Source organism: Bactrocera oleae, chromosome 2 (assembly GCF_042242935.1).
Source record: "Bactrocera oleae isolate idBacOlea1 chromosome 2, idBacOlea1, whole genome shotgun sequence".
NCBI lineage: Eukaryota > Metazoa > Arthropoda > Insecta > Diptera > Tephritidae > Bactrocera > Bactrocera oleae.
Window position 1 is genome coordinate 62,327,491 of NC_091536.1, and position 17,215 is coordinate 62,344,705.

Consider the following 17,215-nt stretch of genomic DNA (forward strand, 5'->3'; position numbering starts at 1 on the left):
GACGACACTGCACGCCTGGTTTTATCAAGGTATTTTCAAGAGCAAAGTCAAAGAAGCGCGAAATGCTTTGATAGTTTCCGCATTTAATAGCGTCGCTGGCAAGTGCAGTGCCGAAGACGACTCCTCAGGTACAATATTTGCACAGGTGCAAAATGTGTGCTGTCGTCGTACCTGCGTATGCGCACCGCTAGCTTGTGCTGATTTAGCAGGCATCGCTGGGCACGAAAGTGAGTTTTCCAACAAATTATAAGAAAGTAAACAAATATACTATGCAATGAAACATGGAAGGCGTAAGCGAGTAATGAAAAAAAAGATATACAAAGAAATTTGTGAGGCAATGTTGAGTTTATGGTTTTAGGCCAACTGTTGCACTTACCATATAAGTACATATTAACAAATTCGTCAATGCATCAGGTAGTTAGGTAATTTGGTGAAAAGACATAAACACCCAAAACTGCAAATGCACTTGCTCTAGCAAATGTCATTAGCCCAGTCGGCGTCGTTTGAAGTAAAGTAAATATCGTATTCACAAAATTATATTTACCAAAGTATCAAGAACACCCACATAACGTAGATGGTTGGTTACACTCGCTATAAAACCCCAGTCATAAATGCGATAGACTTAGAAAATTCGGACTGCAGCCGAACTAGTTAGACTATTGGTCAAAGTTCCACGCTTATGTGACTGGAATAACTTATATTCGGTCAAAACGGTCGTTTAAACAAGTCAGGAAGAGCTAAAATCAGGTATAACCGAACATTTTAGACTCTTTGAAATTTAATTTGAGAATCAAAGGCGGGAAATACTTTCAGGTAACTTTATATAATCATCATATTAGGTGTAGAAGTGCGCATCGATGTCCATAATTAGTACTAACGAATGTGTTCAATAGGTTCACACGCGGTACGGCAAAATATTTTAATGCACGCTAACTTTCTCCTCCGTGGCAGGGCTTTTGCCGGACTGAGATTGAAATGGCTCTATAGACATAGCTTTGGCGAACCCAGCGAAGTCGAATTTGTGGTAAGCTCAAAACGATTCGTCGATCTATGAGGATCTGGTGATCCACTTTTACTAGTCTATGGGTAACACAAAGAACAAACATCTACTAGTCAAGGTGCGTTCCAAAGTAAAGAGGACTTTAAAAAAAAAAGACAGAACAAATGGTTTTATCGGCAAAATCAATTAATTTTATTCAAATAGTCTCCTTCTGCTTTAATACAGCTTTTTGCACAGTCCAAAAGCATGTCGAACGAGTGTTTTGGTTCGTTGCCCGGTATGGCCCCCAGTATGCCGGTGCAAGCCCTTTGAATGGCCTCCACGTCTGCATAACGCTTTCCTTTCATCGGCAAATGCATTTTTCCGAAATGGTTAAAGTTGCACGGTGCCGTATCAGGTGAATACGGGGAGTGGTTGATTGTCAAAATGTGATGATTTGGTCAAATAATCGGCCACAAGCGTCGATCAATGAGACGGCGCCTTATCGTGCAACAAACGCCAACTTCCATCTTCGCGATATTCGGGCTGAACACGTCGAATACGGTGCACCAAACGCTTCAAACCTCCAAGGTAGAATACCTCATTAACGTTTTGGCCGGGTGGAACAAATTCTTTGTGGACAATACCCTTGGAATCATAAAAACAAATCAGTATTGTCTTCACTTTTGACTTCTCCATTCTCATTTATGTCCTCACGACCACTTTGAAAACGTTGAAACCACTCGTGCACTCTGCTACGGAATAGGCAATCATCGCAATAAACTTGTTTCATCAATTGAAACGTTTCGGTAAAAGTTTTACCAATTTAAAACAAAATTGAATGTTGGCTCTTTGTTCGAAGCTCATCTTCGCACCGATGACAAAAACATACTGACACTTAAACGCAGAGTAACACCTTGGCTGTTTCGAGATTGGTTCCTGGTACATTATTAGCTCGTAACGTCAACGACTGGGTTTGACATTGTGCATTACATGAGCAAAGTATTCCCTCTGTCTGCTGTTAAGTGAGACCATTGCCAGTAAATCGTCTTCTAATATTAAAGGTGGGAGTTTAATTAATCGAACCACCTCTTCCTCTGTATTGCTGTGCTCTTCAATAACATTAATGTCTCCTGTTTGCTCTGGAACTGATAGAGCTCTGAGTTCGGAATCTAAAAGTTGTGAGGTCCTTATCCATCCTTTAATGCTATTGGAAGTGCAGCTGTCGTGTCATCCTCGTTTTCTACTTCGTTATTATCAGAAACATTTCGGTTCGTTTTGCAAAATCTGAACCATGCTACAAAATCTGCTAAGCATAGTTCTTTCGATTAATCGGGCCTTTAAGAGTAGTGCTCCAGCACACTCGGCACATATATGTCCGTAGAGTCGTCCTGTAAAGCTCTTAATTCATGCCTGGGCTTTATCATCCTTACTCGGTTGCTTAGATGTGATATATTTATAAATATTTCCCCATTACTGACTTCTGATAGATGTATTCCTAAAATATTATAACCTGCTTCTTGAGCCGATATTTCCGATCCGTTTACAAATTTGTTTTCGATGTGCTGCAGTTTTCTTTTAATGGAGAAATTCCCTGCAATTATTTCCTCCATTGCTTGTCTCACTAGTGTTGATACTCCTCTATTGGAGCGTATGTGTCCAGAATGAATTGAATATCCATATTTGCTCTATGCAATTTAAATATATTTTAATTATAGGCATTAAGAAGCTTGTCTGAAAATTTTCTCCTTAGGAAAATGTGTGGCTTTTTTACAGATGAGCAAAGAGCAAGATTGTATCCTTCATAATCAGTGTTGATTCGTTCATCCGCCAAAAACTTTTCGCACCAGTTTAACCGTGTAATTTCTTCCTCTGGAAGATCCGTTAGTAGTTCCTGTATATTTTGAAATTCATCTTTGTGTTGCTAAATACCTTCCTCATTCTCCAAGGGGAAAAGTATTTCTGTCCGTGGCATCGGCGGATATGGCATGTTGAATCGGCACACTTGCTTTCCATGTATGTCTCTTAGGTAAGCTCGGCCATGTCTGTGCTTTTGATACTGAATGAATTCCAGTAAGTCCAAATCATCCCCATCGGTCGTGATGTGTCGGTCGATGAATGTTTCAACTTCATTTGTGTTAATAACTCTATCACTTTTCAATTGGTATATGCCATGACAATGTGGTGATCCCCTATGCTGGAGTTCAATTCTGTAATAGTAACGGACTACCAAATGCTCTCCAAACAGCTCAGGCCATTTGAATTTTCTGCAGCAGAGATTGTTATAAAAAATATTGGCAAACCAAACTGGCGGATCATGGCTAAAACTTTCTTCTTCTCAGCCTCCCTATGTGCAGGTGAGGATCGAAGTCCTTTAAGTCCATGATAGCCGTCATCATGCTGGATACGGTTGCTGACAAAATTTTCATCCCTTACATTTGAAACAGTTATATTCCTTGATCCAATTTTTTTACGCAGGCAAATGGAAATTGCATTTTTAAGGCGCTCTAACTCGTAGAACTTATACAAGTAAATATACAGGAGTACGTCCACTCGCACACAACGCCGATCATAGCGTGCAATTTTACTGTTGTTGTGGATGTCCTCTTCTTTCCGCAGTAAATCGTTGGATACGACAACTCCTGAGCATCGTCGTCGGTAGTAACGTCCCTTGGGCATCTACCTTGTCCTGGTGCCATCCAATCCGTTCAATGGATCTATTTTCAACGGGTTCATTGTCCGTTTAAGTCTCCTGACCACCGGGTTTTAATTTCTCTTCTATTTCAAGCGGTAAATTTTCCTTCCGGGCATTAAGCAGGTCTCTTACTTCTGCGTGATCTGCAGGATCCGAAATACATGGGACAGTTTCCTCGTTTCCAACATTTGCTAGCCAATCACTTGACATTTGTATATTATGCTTGACGTACATAGCAGATAGTTCAGTGCCTCCAATATTTTTGCTGGTCACACTGTCTCCGTCATAAAAGTTTGCTCATATTCCAATCGACATTTCAAGTGCACTTGAATAATATGGCTGTTGTCACGAATTCGTGGCAGCATGGTGACTGTCTGCTTAACCGATTTCAACAAAATTCGGTACATAGCATTCTTCTCATATTATAGTGCGAAAATGGGCCAAATCGGATTACAACCACGCCTATTCCCCATATAACACCATTTTAAATTCCATCTGATTCTTTCACTTTCCAGTATGCAAATCAAGCAACAATGATTCTATCGGGGTAAAACTTTACGTAAATTAGACCTTGTGAAACCAAAAATTTTCTAAATCGAACCGAAACTGTTCAAGCCCCTAGGTACTGAATATGTAAACCACAGTGCCTATAGCTGACTTTGGCAGCATGGTGACTGTCTGCTTAACCGATTTCAACAAAATTCGGTACATAGCATTCTTCTCATATTATAGTGCGAAAATGGGCCAAATCGGATTACAACCACGCCTATTCCCCATATAACACCATTTTAAATTCCATCTGATTCTTTCACTTTCCAGTATGCAAATCAAGCAACAATGATTCTATCGGGGTAAAACTTTACGTAAATTAGACCTTGTGAAACCAAAAATTTTCTAAATCGAACCGAAACTGTTCAAGCCCCTAGGTACTGAATATGTAAACCACAGTGCCTATAGCTGACTTTTTACCGAAAATATCGGTCAATGTGTGAGATTTATAATAGAAATTCATAAAATAAATTAAAAAATGAAACTTTCGATAATAGTATGTCTTTGTGATTGGTTGAATCGGATCAATACTTCTTTTAATATAAATTTTTGCCAACACCTGAAGTAATTTCCCGGGCTTTGATTCTAGCACGTTGCAAGAGTATAAAATGTTCGTTTACACCCGAAATTTGAACTTCCTTACTTGTTTTTTATTCCATTTCGCTGAAGACTTAAAAATCGTTGCTGTTAGCAGCTAGTATATAATGAACAGATAATATTTTGAAATAATTCAATGAATTTATAAGTCATTATTGGCAACTTACTTTTAGTTTATCAGTCTTGTGAGCTGGAAGCAAAATTATCAATCAACGACTTCAACATTCCATATATTATCATTATATAGAATTAAATTATAATTTTTCAACTTCAAATTACAAAATTATTTTAGTTGTGAAAATTTTCGCTTTGAACTGTTGCGTTTTGAACCTTAACGTATTATGTCAATTAACTTTGCATATTCCAATGCTAATATGTGAAATTATTTTCAATTCCTTTGGATGTCGACGATCTGTGAATAACATAATAAACAATACATACTTATGTATGTTCATATGTAAGTATATAAAGTGATATGTTCCAGCTGTTAGTCTTTATTGGAAGTTAAGTGCGGCAATCTCAGCTATTAAAGACATGTTGCACGCTTGCTCAACAAAATTACATAATTTTATTTGAAGCAAAATTGCATTTTACAAATTAATTCCGGGGTTAAGGACACATTTCTTTAATGGGTTCGAAATATATAAGAACATATATGATCTAGAAATTGTATAAAAAAAATAATTGGTGTCTTCAATTCGCTATTTCTCTGCTCGCTATGCTCTCTTCCAAAAAAAAAATTGCATATAAATGCAATAAGATAGTTGTCGATTTGAATTGGTGCAAGGAAGTAGGCGGTTAAAACATTTAAGAAGTATAACCGCTATCTTCAAAGTTATCAAGTTGTTTTGGGAATGACTCAAGTGACAATTTATTGTTATTAAAACTTAAAATAATTATAATTGTTTATAGAAAAGAAACCCAAATTGTTAATAAAAATTCTTTGGACGCGGAACGAAGAATTTCTAGACTAAAGAATTAGTCGTAAAAAAATTGCGCATCCGTCGGAGCATATGTTAGCGCAGGGTTGCACGGCAAGTGCTGTCTTCTTTTTTGAATGTCTGGTAAAGTTTGTTCAATTAACTACTCTCCAATTTATTGAATTGAATACAACTATTGACAAAACTCCGCAGCACTCCCATTAAATTAAACCAGGACAAATTTGAAAAGAGCTTTGAATGTTTTCATCTGTTGAAATAAGAATATATTGTGAATACAAGTTTTGTAGGATATTAAAACGTCATCACGAATATATTTAGAGAGATATGGGGGGGGTGGTGTTGGGTTAATATTAAGACATAATTAAAACTTTTGTTTTCAGTTTCAGTTTGTGACCTCAAATAAACAAAATCAATGTATTTGTATGATTTGTATGACTGGTTAATAACCAGAAGTTGTACGACTGTAAGATCCTTCTTGCCCAGAGTGAACCGTAAGAGGTCCTTCAAACTACTATCTCTTAGCCAAATCAATAATTTTCCAATATGTTTACATTTTGTGCGGTTAAGTATGCTATCGGACGCCCTTTGCCAAAGCTGTGTGGAAGAAGAGTTGTTGGAATTATGTTGTCACTTCCTCCTCTATTGCACGGCTTTTGCCAGACTGAGATTGAAATGCCCCGGTAGAGACAACATCGGTGGACCTATTGAAGTGGCTGATTTTGATATAAACTTATAGTCTTATAAAATTTGTGGTATCACTACAAGTTTTGGGAATCACAAAGGACTAGCGTTCACAGTTGTGCTAGTGAAATCCTGCGTTACTTTTGGTACGAGGAGCAGCCCCACGACCTAACATAACCTTATAAAATGAACAATGTTTTTCAGTGTATCTTAGCCAAACTACAAGTTCCATAAATAACCGAACTTTATTTTTCATTCATACAACAATATAAGTCGTACTTAAATTTATACAAGGTTTGCACAATTTAAAAATAACGACCAAAGGTCAGGTCGTCCAGAAGCTAGTAAGCGTGCTAAATTTGATTTTTGAAAAGTCCGTGAAATTATTGTTATAGATACACATCGTACTACGAAAATATTGGCTAAAGGATTTAATACGAGTAAAAACAATATTTTGAGCATTTTAACTGAAGCTTTGGGCAAATGCTGGTCATGTTCCAAATGAATTAAATGAAAATCAAAAAAATTAACGAGAAAAAAACCATTTCACGCATCAATCACACTCCGTAATCATTCGATCTATCACCATGAGACGATTTTCTATTTCCAAAACTGAAAACCAACATGAAAGAAGCATGATGAATGATATCCGAGCCAGTCAGGCCATAATCGAGGTGCTGAAGAGCATTTCTATTAGTGCCATAGAAAAACTATACATTTGCTGTTTGAATGTGATAACATACCTTATAAAATGATCGATTTTTTTTTTTAATTTCAAACTAGCCTAACAGCCTTAAACATTTTTGGCTACCAGAAGAAAATAAAATAAAACAGAATTTATTTTCATTTTAAAAATGTAATATTTTTATTTATCAACTCATTATTGTATCCATTATATCCCATTATGCTCATAATCAATCATCATATTTAATAATTGTAATAATCATATTCATAGTTGTATGTATGTATAATGTTTTTCTTTTTGTATTTGTATTTGTAATTTGTGTTAAGTAAGTAGTCACATTCAACACATACATATTTAATAGTATATATATTTTTTTAATAAATTTTTTTTTGAGGTTTTACTTAATTTCCTTTTATGGTAAATATTTAATTTGGGAACAACAGCTCGAGGGTTTTGTATGATTTTGTGAAATTGAAAATGATTTTTACTAATTTTTTCTCGCAATCTTACGAGTTTTCGTCTTGGGAATGGATGATATTGGGAGTTAGCGTATATGATATACGCAAGTAGCTATGTATGTGTGTATATATCCTTTACACAATATATGAGCAAATATTTGTATATACTTGTTTGTATGTATGAGTGATTTTATGATATATGCACGTCGGTGTAACAGGATGCTTGTGATATATAACTATGTATATGTGTGAGTATATATGATTACATAACGGTAAATGCAACTTTTTTCCGGGGCAACTTCTTTAATTATATCTCTTGTGGGCTTCTTATTTTTATTTAGTGCATTTGTTTTTGTATTTGCGTTAGCTTGTTGGTGCGTTTTTGTCACAATTGCCTATAAACTTTCATATTGATTAGCTACATTTAATTATTTAATGCTAATTATTTTAAATTTCTTTTTATTTTGTAAATTAGTGTAATTGTGCTAATAACTTTGTTTGCTTGCTTTTTTGTTCAAATATCTAAATTTATACGTTTGTTTGTATGTATGCTTAAGATAATGATGTGTTGTTATATGATAATGCTTTGTTACCTTACGATTTGTGGATTATACAAGAACAATATGAATATGTATGGTGAATGTAAGTATGTAGCTTATAAAGTGGTGTACATTAATATGCGGTTAGTTTTTTTTGGAATTTTCAGCGACTGAATAGCGTGCAAACATATTTCAAAATTTTGTAATTTTTTTGCTTATACTATATAATGTAATATTTATATAATAGTAATATTTATTTATTTTTGTTTTTTATAAACATTTCAATCAAAACATGTCACATTTAAGGGGAAAAGTGAGGTTAGAGTCGATTTGAGGAAAAAACATTTAATTAGTATTGGGTATTTTGAGTTCAATGCGTTTTTTCCATAACTGGATTTGAATTTAAAAGGTTCAATTTGTAACAACACAATTTTTTTTGCTATTTGTATATTATCTTAAGCTGTTATAAGAACTATGCATGTAAGTTGACTAACTGTACTTAGGGGTTCTTATATGTAAATATTTATTTAATAATAATTCTGCTATTAGCTTTAAACACAACCAAACAAAATATGTGTGAGTGCTTGAATAACAAACATTGCATACCATTAAACACATTTATTTTCTAATTTGTTAAATATTATCTACTTATAATCATTGCAATTTTTTATTTTATAGTTTTTTCAAGAAAAAATAATTAAACTTTTTTTTTGAATTAATATATAATAGAAAGGCGAAAAGCTAATGAGAGCACACATTTATTTTGGGGCGAAAAGTTAATGAAAGCACAAAGTGAAGACGTGAAGTTTTGAAATTTTGTAAAAGCATCCGGTTGAGATTTTTTAATTGTTAATTAAAGAGAGCTCTGTATACTATACAATTATATTCTACACTTATATATCACTCACTTTCCACTATCGATTAACTTTTGAATTCTGTAGAGTTTCCATTCATGAAAGCGAGGACAGTTTCACTCCAACACTAATTTAAAATATTTTTTGTGCATTAATTTTCTACTCATAAAGCTTTCTTTTCATAATACGAAAGCCTTGACTTTCACCAAAAGACGTGAAAGTATTCTGCCAACTCATAGATTTCCTTGTCGTTTTTAATCAAGACAAGTGCACTAAGACTTTATAAATGGCTTGTAAACTTTTCTAGAGCTTTTATGAAAGCTTATTTATAATACCTTTCGAATCCTTCGTAAACACTTTTAGGAGCTTTTATAAAAGCTTTCTTATACTGCTTTTCGAAATCATTACGAAAACCATTTCAAGAGATTTTATGACACATCACTTATATATCTTTCGGAATCGCTTGTGCATTAAGCTATTTAAAAATTTTACTTAAAATGATTTTAGTTATCGTTCCTCAACTATTTTAAGAGCTTTTATGAGAGCTTATTTATAAGCTTAGCTGATGAGTTGTTTTGGAGCTTTCTAATTGTGCAAATAAATAAAAGTTTTTTTTGTGCTTTCACTTTTCAAAGTATGATGTTCAAAAAACAATAGCTGCATAAGCTTATCAAGTTTGATACTTTTTTTCTTACTTTGAATAGTATTGATTTTTTGTTATACTTTTTTTATGTTTTTTGTGTTCGTTGTGGCTTGTTTTGGGTTTTAAGTTTTCAATTTAATGTTTAATCTTTTGAAAGAAATGGAGCACTCTGTATTCAAACGAATGTTATATAATTTATATGTATTATCTATATATATATATATATAAGTGTTGCGATGACCAAATAAATGAAATTAATTATCTTTTTTGTATATATTTTAGAGCGATTCGAGAACTCATATTTTTGTATGCTTATATGAGTATATTTTTTTTTTTTAACTTCACACCAAATAGTTTTTTTATCTTTGAAGATTAGAGTTAACAGTAAATTTTAGTGTATTATTTATTACGAAATTAATGTATATTATTTATTACCCCTTTTATAATACGTGTTTTTTAATATTTTTATTTTTAATTTTTATTGGTTTTTCTTCATGATTATTTTATGCATATATTGTCTTGTGTACTTATACAAATAATCAGCGTCATTTATATTGTTGTTTAGTGTCTCATGTTGGAATAACAAATTAATATTTTGCTATTTTATAAGTTTAATTTTTTATGTTTTTCTTGAGTTTTCGGTCTGCTTGTTTCATAATTAGTTAATTGTTTATCATCTGTTAGTATTTTATCAGCTTTTAATAGATTTCAATGATCTTCAGCGATTAGCCGTTTTACATTTCATTGTTAATTTAATAATTTTATCAATTTTTAATATTTTTTTAATTTTTATTTAATGTTCCCATATTCGATTTTCTTAGTATATATGTATATATATATAAGTAGTAATGCAATACAATATTTTTCCAAAAATTTCAATACCAACACATACGCCTCACATTTGTAGAATTTATAAATTGCTTTCAATTGCATTAATATTTTTTGCAGATTTCGGGTAGTTTAACCTCACTTTCTTTATGTTCGCTGCAATCGATTTTCTTTCTTCAGCTACTCTTTAGCCTTTACTTTTTTCACATATGCCTAGTATCAATATTATTGTATTGTGTTTGTATTTGTATATAGTACTCTTTTAGTGATTTGTATGTATTTTGTTTAAGTATTTAATGTTGAGTAGATAGGTGGTAGTTGTACGTGTTATTTAAGTAACTACTTTTTAAATATGATTTCCGAAATTTCGTTTATGTATAGATGAAGAATGTTACATTTAATAGCTGATAATAAATCGGTTACTTATTAACGATGAACAGTTCGCAAATAAAAGTATTTCGACTTTAAATATTTCTAATATTTCGCTAATATAATTTTTTTAAATAGTTGAAAAAATGTTTGAGACAAGCATTTACTATGAAAAATGTTAAATAATTAAAAATAAAATACAAGTTATCAGCGAAATTATTGTTGTTCTAATGATTTCAAAAAATCTAATTTTTATAAGTTTTAATATTTGGAAAATTCTAATATTTGTAAAATTTTGCAAAAAAAAAAATCACGTTTAAAAAAACGGCTACATATATTGTATTTATATGTGTATTACTTTGTTATATAAAATTATAAAAAAATAAATTCCAAATTTTGAATAGTTTTTGGTTATATAAAAATAATAATGGACAGACTAAACTAAACTATTACAAAAAAATAATTACAAATACAATGAAAAGAAATTTCGAAAAAACATACTATACTTGAATATTGTAACTAATATTTAATATATATTCGAATTCTTAAAGCCAAATTTTGTAACTTTTTGGACTGTTGATTCGTTAGAGAATAGCAAGTTCTTCAGTTATATGTGATCAGTAGAGTTTAGACCTAAAAAATTTGTGCCGATATTTACGTTTGTGAACGGAAATTATCGCCCTTTGGCTGATCTAAAATATATTGAAGATTATTTTCTTGGTAAATATGTGGTGGATTTTTCATGGTGGCTTTAAAAAAAACAGTTGTTGGAAATTGTGAAATTATTCACGAAAGTTTCTAAGCGAACGTTTTGAGTCTCATTTATTGAGCTCACAGTGCCATTTTATACATTAAGAATTTACTACTTCATTTGGCCTAAAAGTTAATGATAGCACAAAACGAAGACGTGAAGTTTTGAAATTTTGTAAAAGCATCCGATTGAGATTTTTCAATTGTTAATTAAAGAGAACTCTGTAAACTATGCAATTATATTCTACACTTATATATCACTCCATTTCCACTATCGATTAACTTTTGAATTCTGTAGAGGCATAAGTGCATGAGAAAAAAAGACTACTTATTCTAAATACAAAAACATATTATTTTGTAAAATTATATAAATTACTTTCATATTCGCTTAATTGTTCCTAGTTCACCTTTTCTTAGTTCCACAATGTATTTAGCCTTACTTTGTATTATTTTAAATAAATAGACATTAAACATATGTAGTAGATTCCTATTTTAAATACCAACCTTACATTTCAGCAATTCTTAAAATTAGTCATATAAGTAACCAAAAATATAAAATCATGAAAAAATTTTAATATACAAGTTTAAAAAAAAACAAATAAAATAAAATTTAACTTTTCATCTACGCTTGCTTCTATGAAGTATTCTTTCCACTATGAAACCAGGAAACTTCAGAGGCGAAAGATGCGCATGTGTATGTATTGTTTACTTTTGATATATATTTTTCGTCCATTTCCTCATTCCTTTTTACTTTGCCAAGTTCAAATTTGTATTTTCTAATACTTGGCATTAGTATATACCTATATATATATAATTTTTATATATATATAAACATTTATATATGTTATATACCCTCGCCATTTAACGAACTTTTATTTTGCTAAGTTTTATTACCCTGTCCTACTTCAAATCCAATTCATCATCCTCTTCAACAGTTGGCTTATTCCAACGGTTCGTGGTGCCAAACGAATTAATGCTGCTAACACTACCCGTCTTCGGCGAATCACTAAAATCGCTAAATGCCGCATTTTGTATACCTTCGTAATTGCGGTACGAATTGTAGCTGTCATTGCCGTCGTTGCTACGCTCGGATGTGACGCTCATGCTCTTGGAGGCGCCAAAGCGATCGGCCTTGTAATTGGTCGGTGGTCCGCCGAATATGAGTTCGGCATCGGAGCTAGCGCGTGTGTACTTGCCGTTGCCATAGCTTGGCTTAGCATTGTTGGTGTCGCCGAAGATTATGTCCAAGTCGGATTGTTTGTTGGAAGCTGTAAGTAGTGTGAAATTGGTTAACCTTTATTTAAAATAAATATGAAATTAAAACCATGAATATGCAGTGCGTTTACAAAAATACTGTTGCTCAATTTTACTAAAATTTCGAATTAGCAATGCTTTGACGCCAAATTGAAAATTCAATGCATAGACACTGAGTAATGTATGAGTGATGGGAATGAGTTATCAAAATATTGTGATGATTGTGCAATATTATTTAGCCAATAGCTTTAAATATTATATGATGAATAATGAATTGCATGAAGTGATTTGAAGATTTGTTAACAAAATGAAAGCAATGCTGATGATTTATGTTGCCCTTCTCTTACTGTCTGTTCTACAAGCGATGAAGTCAACAGTTTATTGTTTTTTTAATGTGTGTTAAAAAAATTTTATTTTATTTAATACCAAAAAGTTTTATTTGGTGATTTGACGATTTAGATTCTTCTCACAAACCATTTTATTCATATTTGAATATTAAATAAATTACAGTGGAAAATATTATTAAAAAATGTTCTTAAAACTATCTTTGTGGCTAGAACTTTTTAAATTAGAAACCCCTATGAAATTTACTATTTAAATAATGTCCTCAAAGTCTATGGGAAATCGGAAAAGGTTATTCATGTTGCTTCTAGCGAATACAATAATTTTTCAAATCTTAAAACATTAATTATTTGGTGTAGAATGATAAAAGCAGAGAAGTAGAGACTGTTTTAGATAACATATGTTAAAATTAAATAATTTCGGGTAATGATTACATAATCAATTACAAACATCAATTGTTGTCACGTGCGAATTGGGAATAACCCACCTTAACACACATATGAACTTCATGAGAACTTCAAAGGAATCTACATATACTGATGGTTGATTACCACGACCAATTATTATCTCCATGGTTACAAAAAATATTTGGTGTAATAGTATATCATTGAGCTTTGCGCCTTCGCTTTAGCTTTTCGAAACAATCAATATGGTCGACTTTTTATCGTGTGTATTTGTTTAACGTCTAATCTCTCGTTTTGGTAAAAAAAACTGTCACATTTAGTTATTTTATACTTTTTAAAAGAGATATTTGAAATCATATTTCTTTAAATAGATCCATGTCATCTGATCATAAGTAACTCGGACTGATCCATTTAAACTGCGCGCGGAAAACGAATAAATAAAAAAATTTTTTTTAATTGACACAATTAGAATCGTACAAAAAGAACTGTATCTATTGCAAAAAAAGTCGTATAGTAGAGGCCGCAAGGCAGATAGTTGACAAAGTAGCTGAGGATTCATTTATCAAACGCACCATTACTGGTAACGAGCATATGATATTAAAACTGTCTAACAATCTATCTAATGTCGCTTCAAAACTGAGCCTGAACGGAAAAGCTGAAAATTCGTTGAAAGGGTTACATACAGTTAGAAATTTCAAAAAATCAATTTTATTTTAATTTATTTTCTTAATGTACATATATTTAAGAATACACACAGAAAATTGTATATCGTTCTGGTGAATATTTTCAAAGTTACACGCAAATTTGAAAAGGCGTTTCAGAGCGCTTGGAAGTACAAGGCCGGAGCGCCAGCGACTATCTGACCAAACTTTAAACTCGTTATTCTCAGAATGGTATTTTCAAAGCCGGTGACCAACGTTACTCGAAAACGGCTAAAGCGATTAGTCTCAAATTTTAACACGAGCTTCTTAAATATATTTTTCAGTGCTTAATCGAAGATTTATTGTATTTATTTATTAATATTTTTGTTTTTATAAACAATTTAAGGCCGAAATATTTTTACTAGTACCAAGTCTTAAAATATAGTGAAAAGATACCATAATATATGTATACATTTTTGGATCAATAAATTTAAAAGTTTTCTCAGAAAACCTTCTGGGAAATTAACTTTTTTCAGCCTTCTAACTGTATATAACCCTAGAACTGTATACCATCCCAGCCGAGACCTATAGCAAGTGTATATAAAATAAGATTAAGCGTTGGCATGCATATATTCGCTCCAGAGAAACCTATATTGAAGGCATGATGGTAAAGATGTGTATTGAAATATGTGAAAATGTTTTTTTTTTGTCAGTCCGGGTCAAATTCAGATCAGATGGTAAACCACAAAATCTAGAGATAAGCACAAATTAAGACCATAGATGTGTAAAACTAATGTACTAATGTCAGCCATGTGTCCCGTGTGGTTGTTAGATAAAGATGTAGCCACTTGGTTGATATAATTCCTTTAATTTACTGTTAAAACTTCAGCTATAAATAAAATAATAATAGAAAAATTGCGAGAATTATTGTTACTATAAAAATAATTACAGTCAGAAATCGTTGAAGGATCACTTTTGTATAGCCGGAAATTATTTTGAACCTTGCACGATCTTTAATATTTCTAATAATTACTTTAATTTCATGTTAATAAAGTGGTTTCATTAATTTTGAATACAATTAAGTTTGCTCTATAGATTTAATATTTTTTATTTGCATTTTGATAACCCATCCGCAACTATCCGAGTAAGTATAAGTATATAAAGTATAAGATACCATACAGTTCATACTTAAAATACATATTGGAGATATTTTTAATTTTTAAATGCAATGTTCGCCAATTACAGTTATGCAAAAATCATAATTTGCATTAATAAATAGACAAAAAGACAAAGAAGCCAGCAATTTGTACCGTCGTGTTTCCAATTACATTTACGAAGCCTTCTTTACATTTCATTAAGCAACTGAATACAGAAGAATCCGATACTTTAGCGGTACTTTTACATACATATATATTATGCAGAGTGTGTAGTAGTTAAGTGGGTGAAAGTGCCGCGTGTAGAGTGCCCAAAGCCAAAGAAAACAGTTATTGCGGTGTTTATACCTTAAGAAGTATTTTAGTTATACTTTGAATAATACGAAATTGAATAATCAGGAGCTCAAACTTTGAAAGAGTTAATTTTGTAATTGATATGAAATAATTAATATTTTTTACTTAAATGAAATTTTTCACCGTAAATTTTTGAACTTACAGCGTCTTTCTAAAGATTTTGAATTTACTACTTCTCTCGGCATGCTGCGAAAACATCTAGGCTAAACGCATAGCAGCGTGGAGAGCAAAACATTACTTACACTTTTTTTGTTGTTGTAAAATTACACCAAATATGTTTATATTCGCTTATTTATGCCTTGCTTTCCACGCTGAGTTGCTCTACATTCCACTATGCGCTTAGCCTTAGTATGTATTACTTTAGATAATTAATTAGACATTCAATGAATATAGTGGATGCAAGAATTTCGTTTATTTTTTTTTTTTTGAAAAAATAAAAAAATATAAAGATATCTTTGCATATTATATATTGCTTTAGTGTTTGCTCAGTTGCAGGGTTGCATTTATCCAGACAATAATGAACTTACGAAACATTGGCTTTGTTGCTTTGCGGCGACATGCTTCAGTGCGGCATGACGATTGAATACAACAATAACAAACGTATAATATAATATATTGTAGTGTGAATCGAGTTTAGTTCGTTAGAGAGGAGGACGGAAAATCAGTTATGGGCGTGATGGCTTAGGCGTTTAACGTTGATTAGCATAAAGTAGAGCAGAGTAGAAATATTTTTGTTTTTGTCAACATATGTCTAAGTTGTCTTCATGTATGTAAGTATATGTCGAGGAAGGGTCTCGAGGATGGCACATAATTTTAGAATTTCCTTAGAAGCTTGTTTCTTATAACTAAAAGTGCGTAGGACTATGAGATAATGGGATACTAATGAATAGGGATGATTTCTCTTGTAAGCGGGAGCGTAGAAAAGTGGAAAAGTTTTGGCTAGATTTTATGTTGTCTTAATTGTATGATATTACGTTTGTAGTTTGTATCAGGAATATGTTTATATCTTGAGTATATTTTTTAAACCGTTAATATGTTTATGAAAATATTGTTTTGGTCGTACAAAATGTATATAGTTTTGGCTTACTCTTTAGCATTTCACTTCTCTAAAAATAAATCTTAGTAGTGTAGGCTAGTTTTAGGCGCTGAAGTAGTAACCTTTAGTTATAGTCAATTGGTTATGGGTTGGCTTATAAGCACTTTCCCTAGTTTATTCTCGCTTATGAAAATATTATTGTTAGTATACTATACTCTTTTCAATTCCTTCTCTAAATTTGGGTGAAAAAATATTTTCTCAGCTAATTAGTTTTGCGCTTATTTGAGGTTATGGAATGATGCATATTTGAGTTGAACTATGAGTATGAGTAAAGTGATGTATTTTGAGCTGATAGAAAATATACGTATGACTGATATGTGTGATTAAGTACTGAATGAGCCTTTGAAAACTTTATTGGCACTGCAGCGCTGGCCGATCGCCTTTATATATTATTTTCACTTT

The 17,215-nt window shown here is 32.0% G+C and overlaps 1 protein-coding gene across 1 annotated transcript in view; it reads right to left on the reverse strand.

The window, feature by feature from the left end:
* Nucleotides 1–7,496: 7,496 nt before the first annotated feature.
* Nucleotides 7,497–17,215, reverse strand: part of Syn (synapsin) — a 119,977-nt gene continuing 110,258 nt past the window's right edge. Inside the window, 1 exon segment of the mRNA XM_036368824.2 lies at nucleotides 7,497–12,836. Within this exon segment, the coding sequence (XP_036224717.2) occupies nucleotides 12,469–12,836 (368 nt within the window). The 3' untranslated portion in view covers nucleotides 7,497–12,468.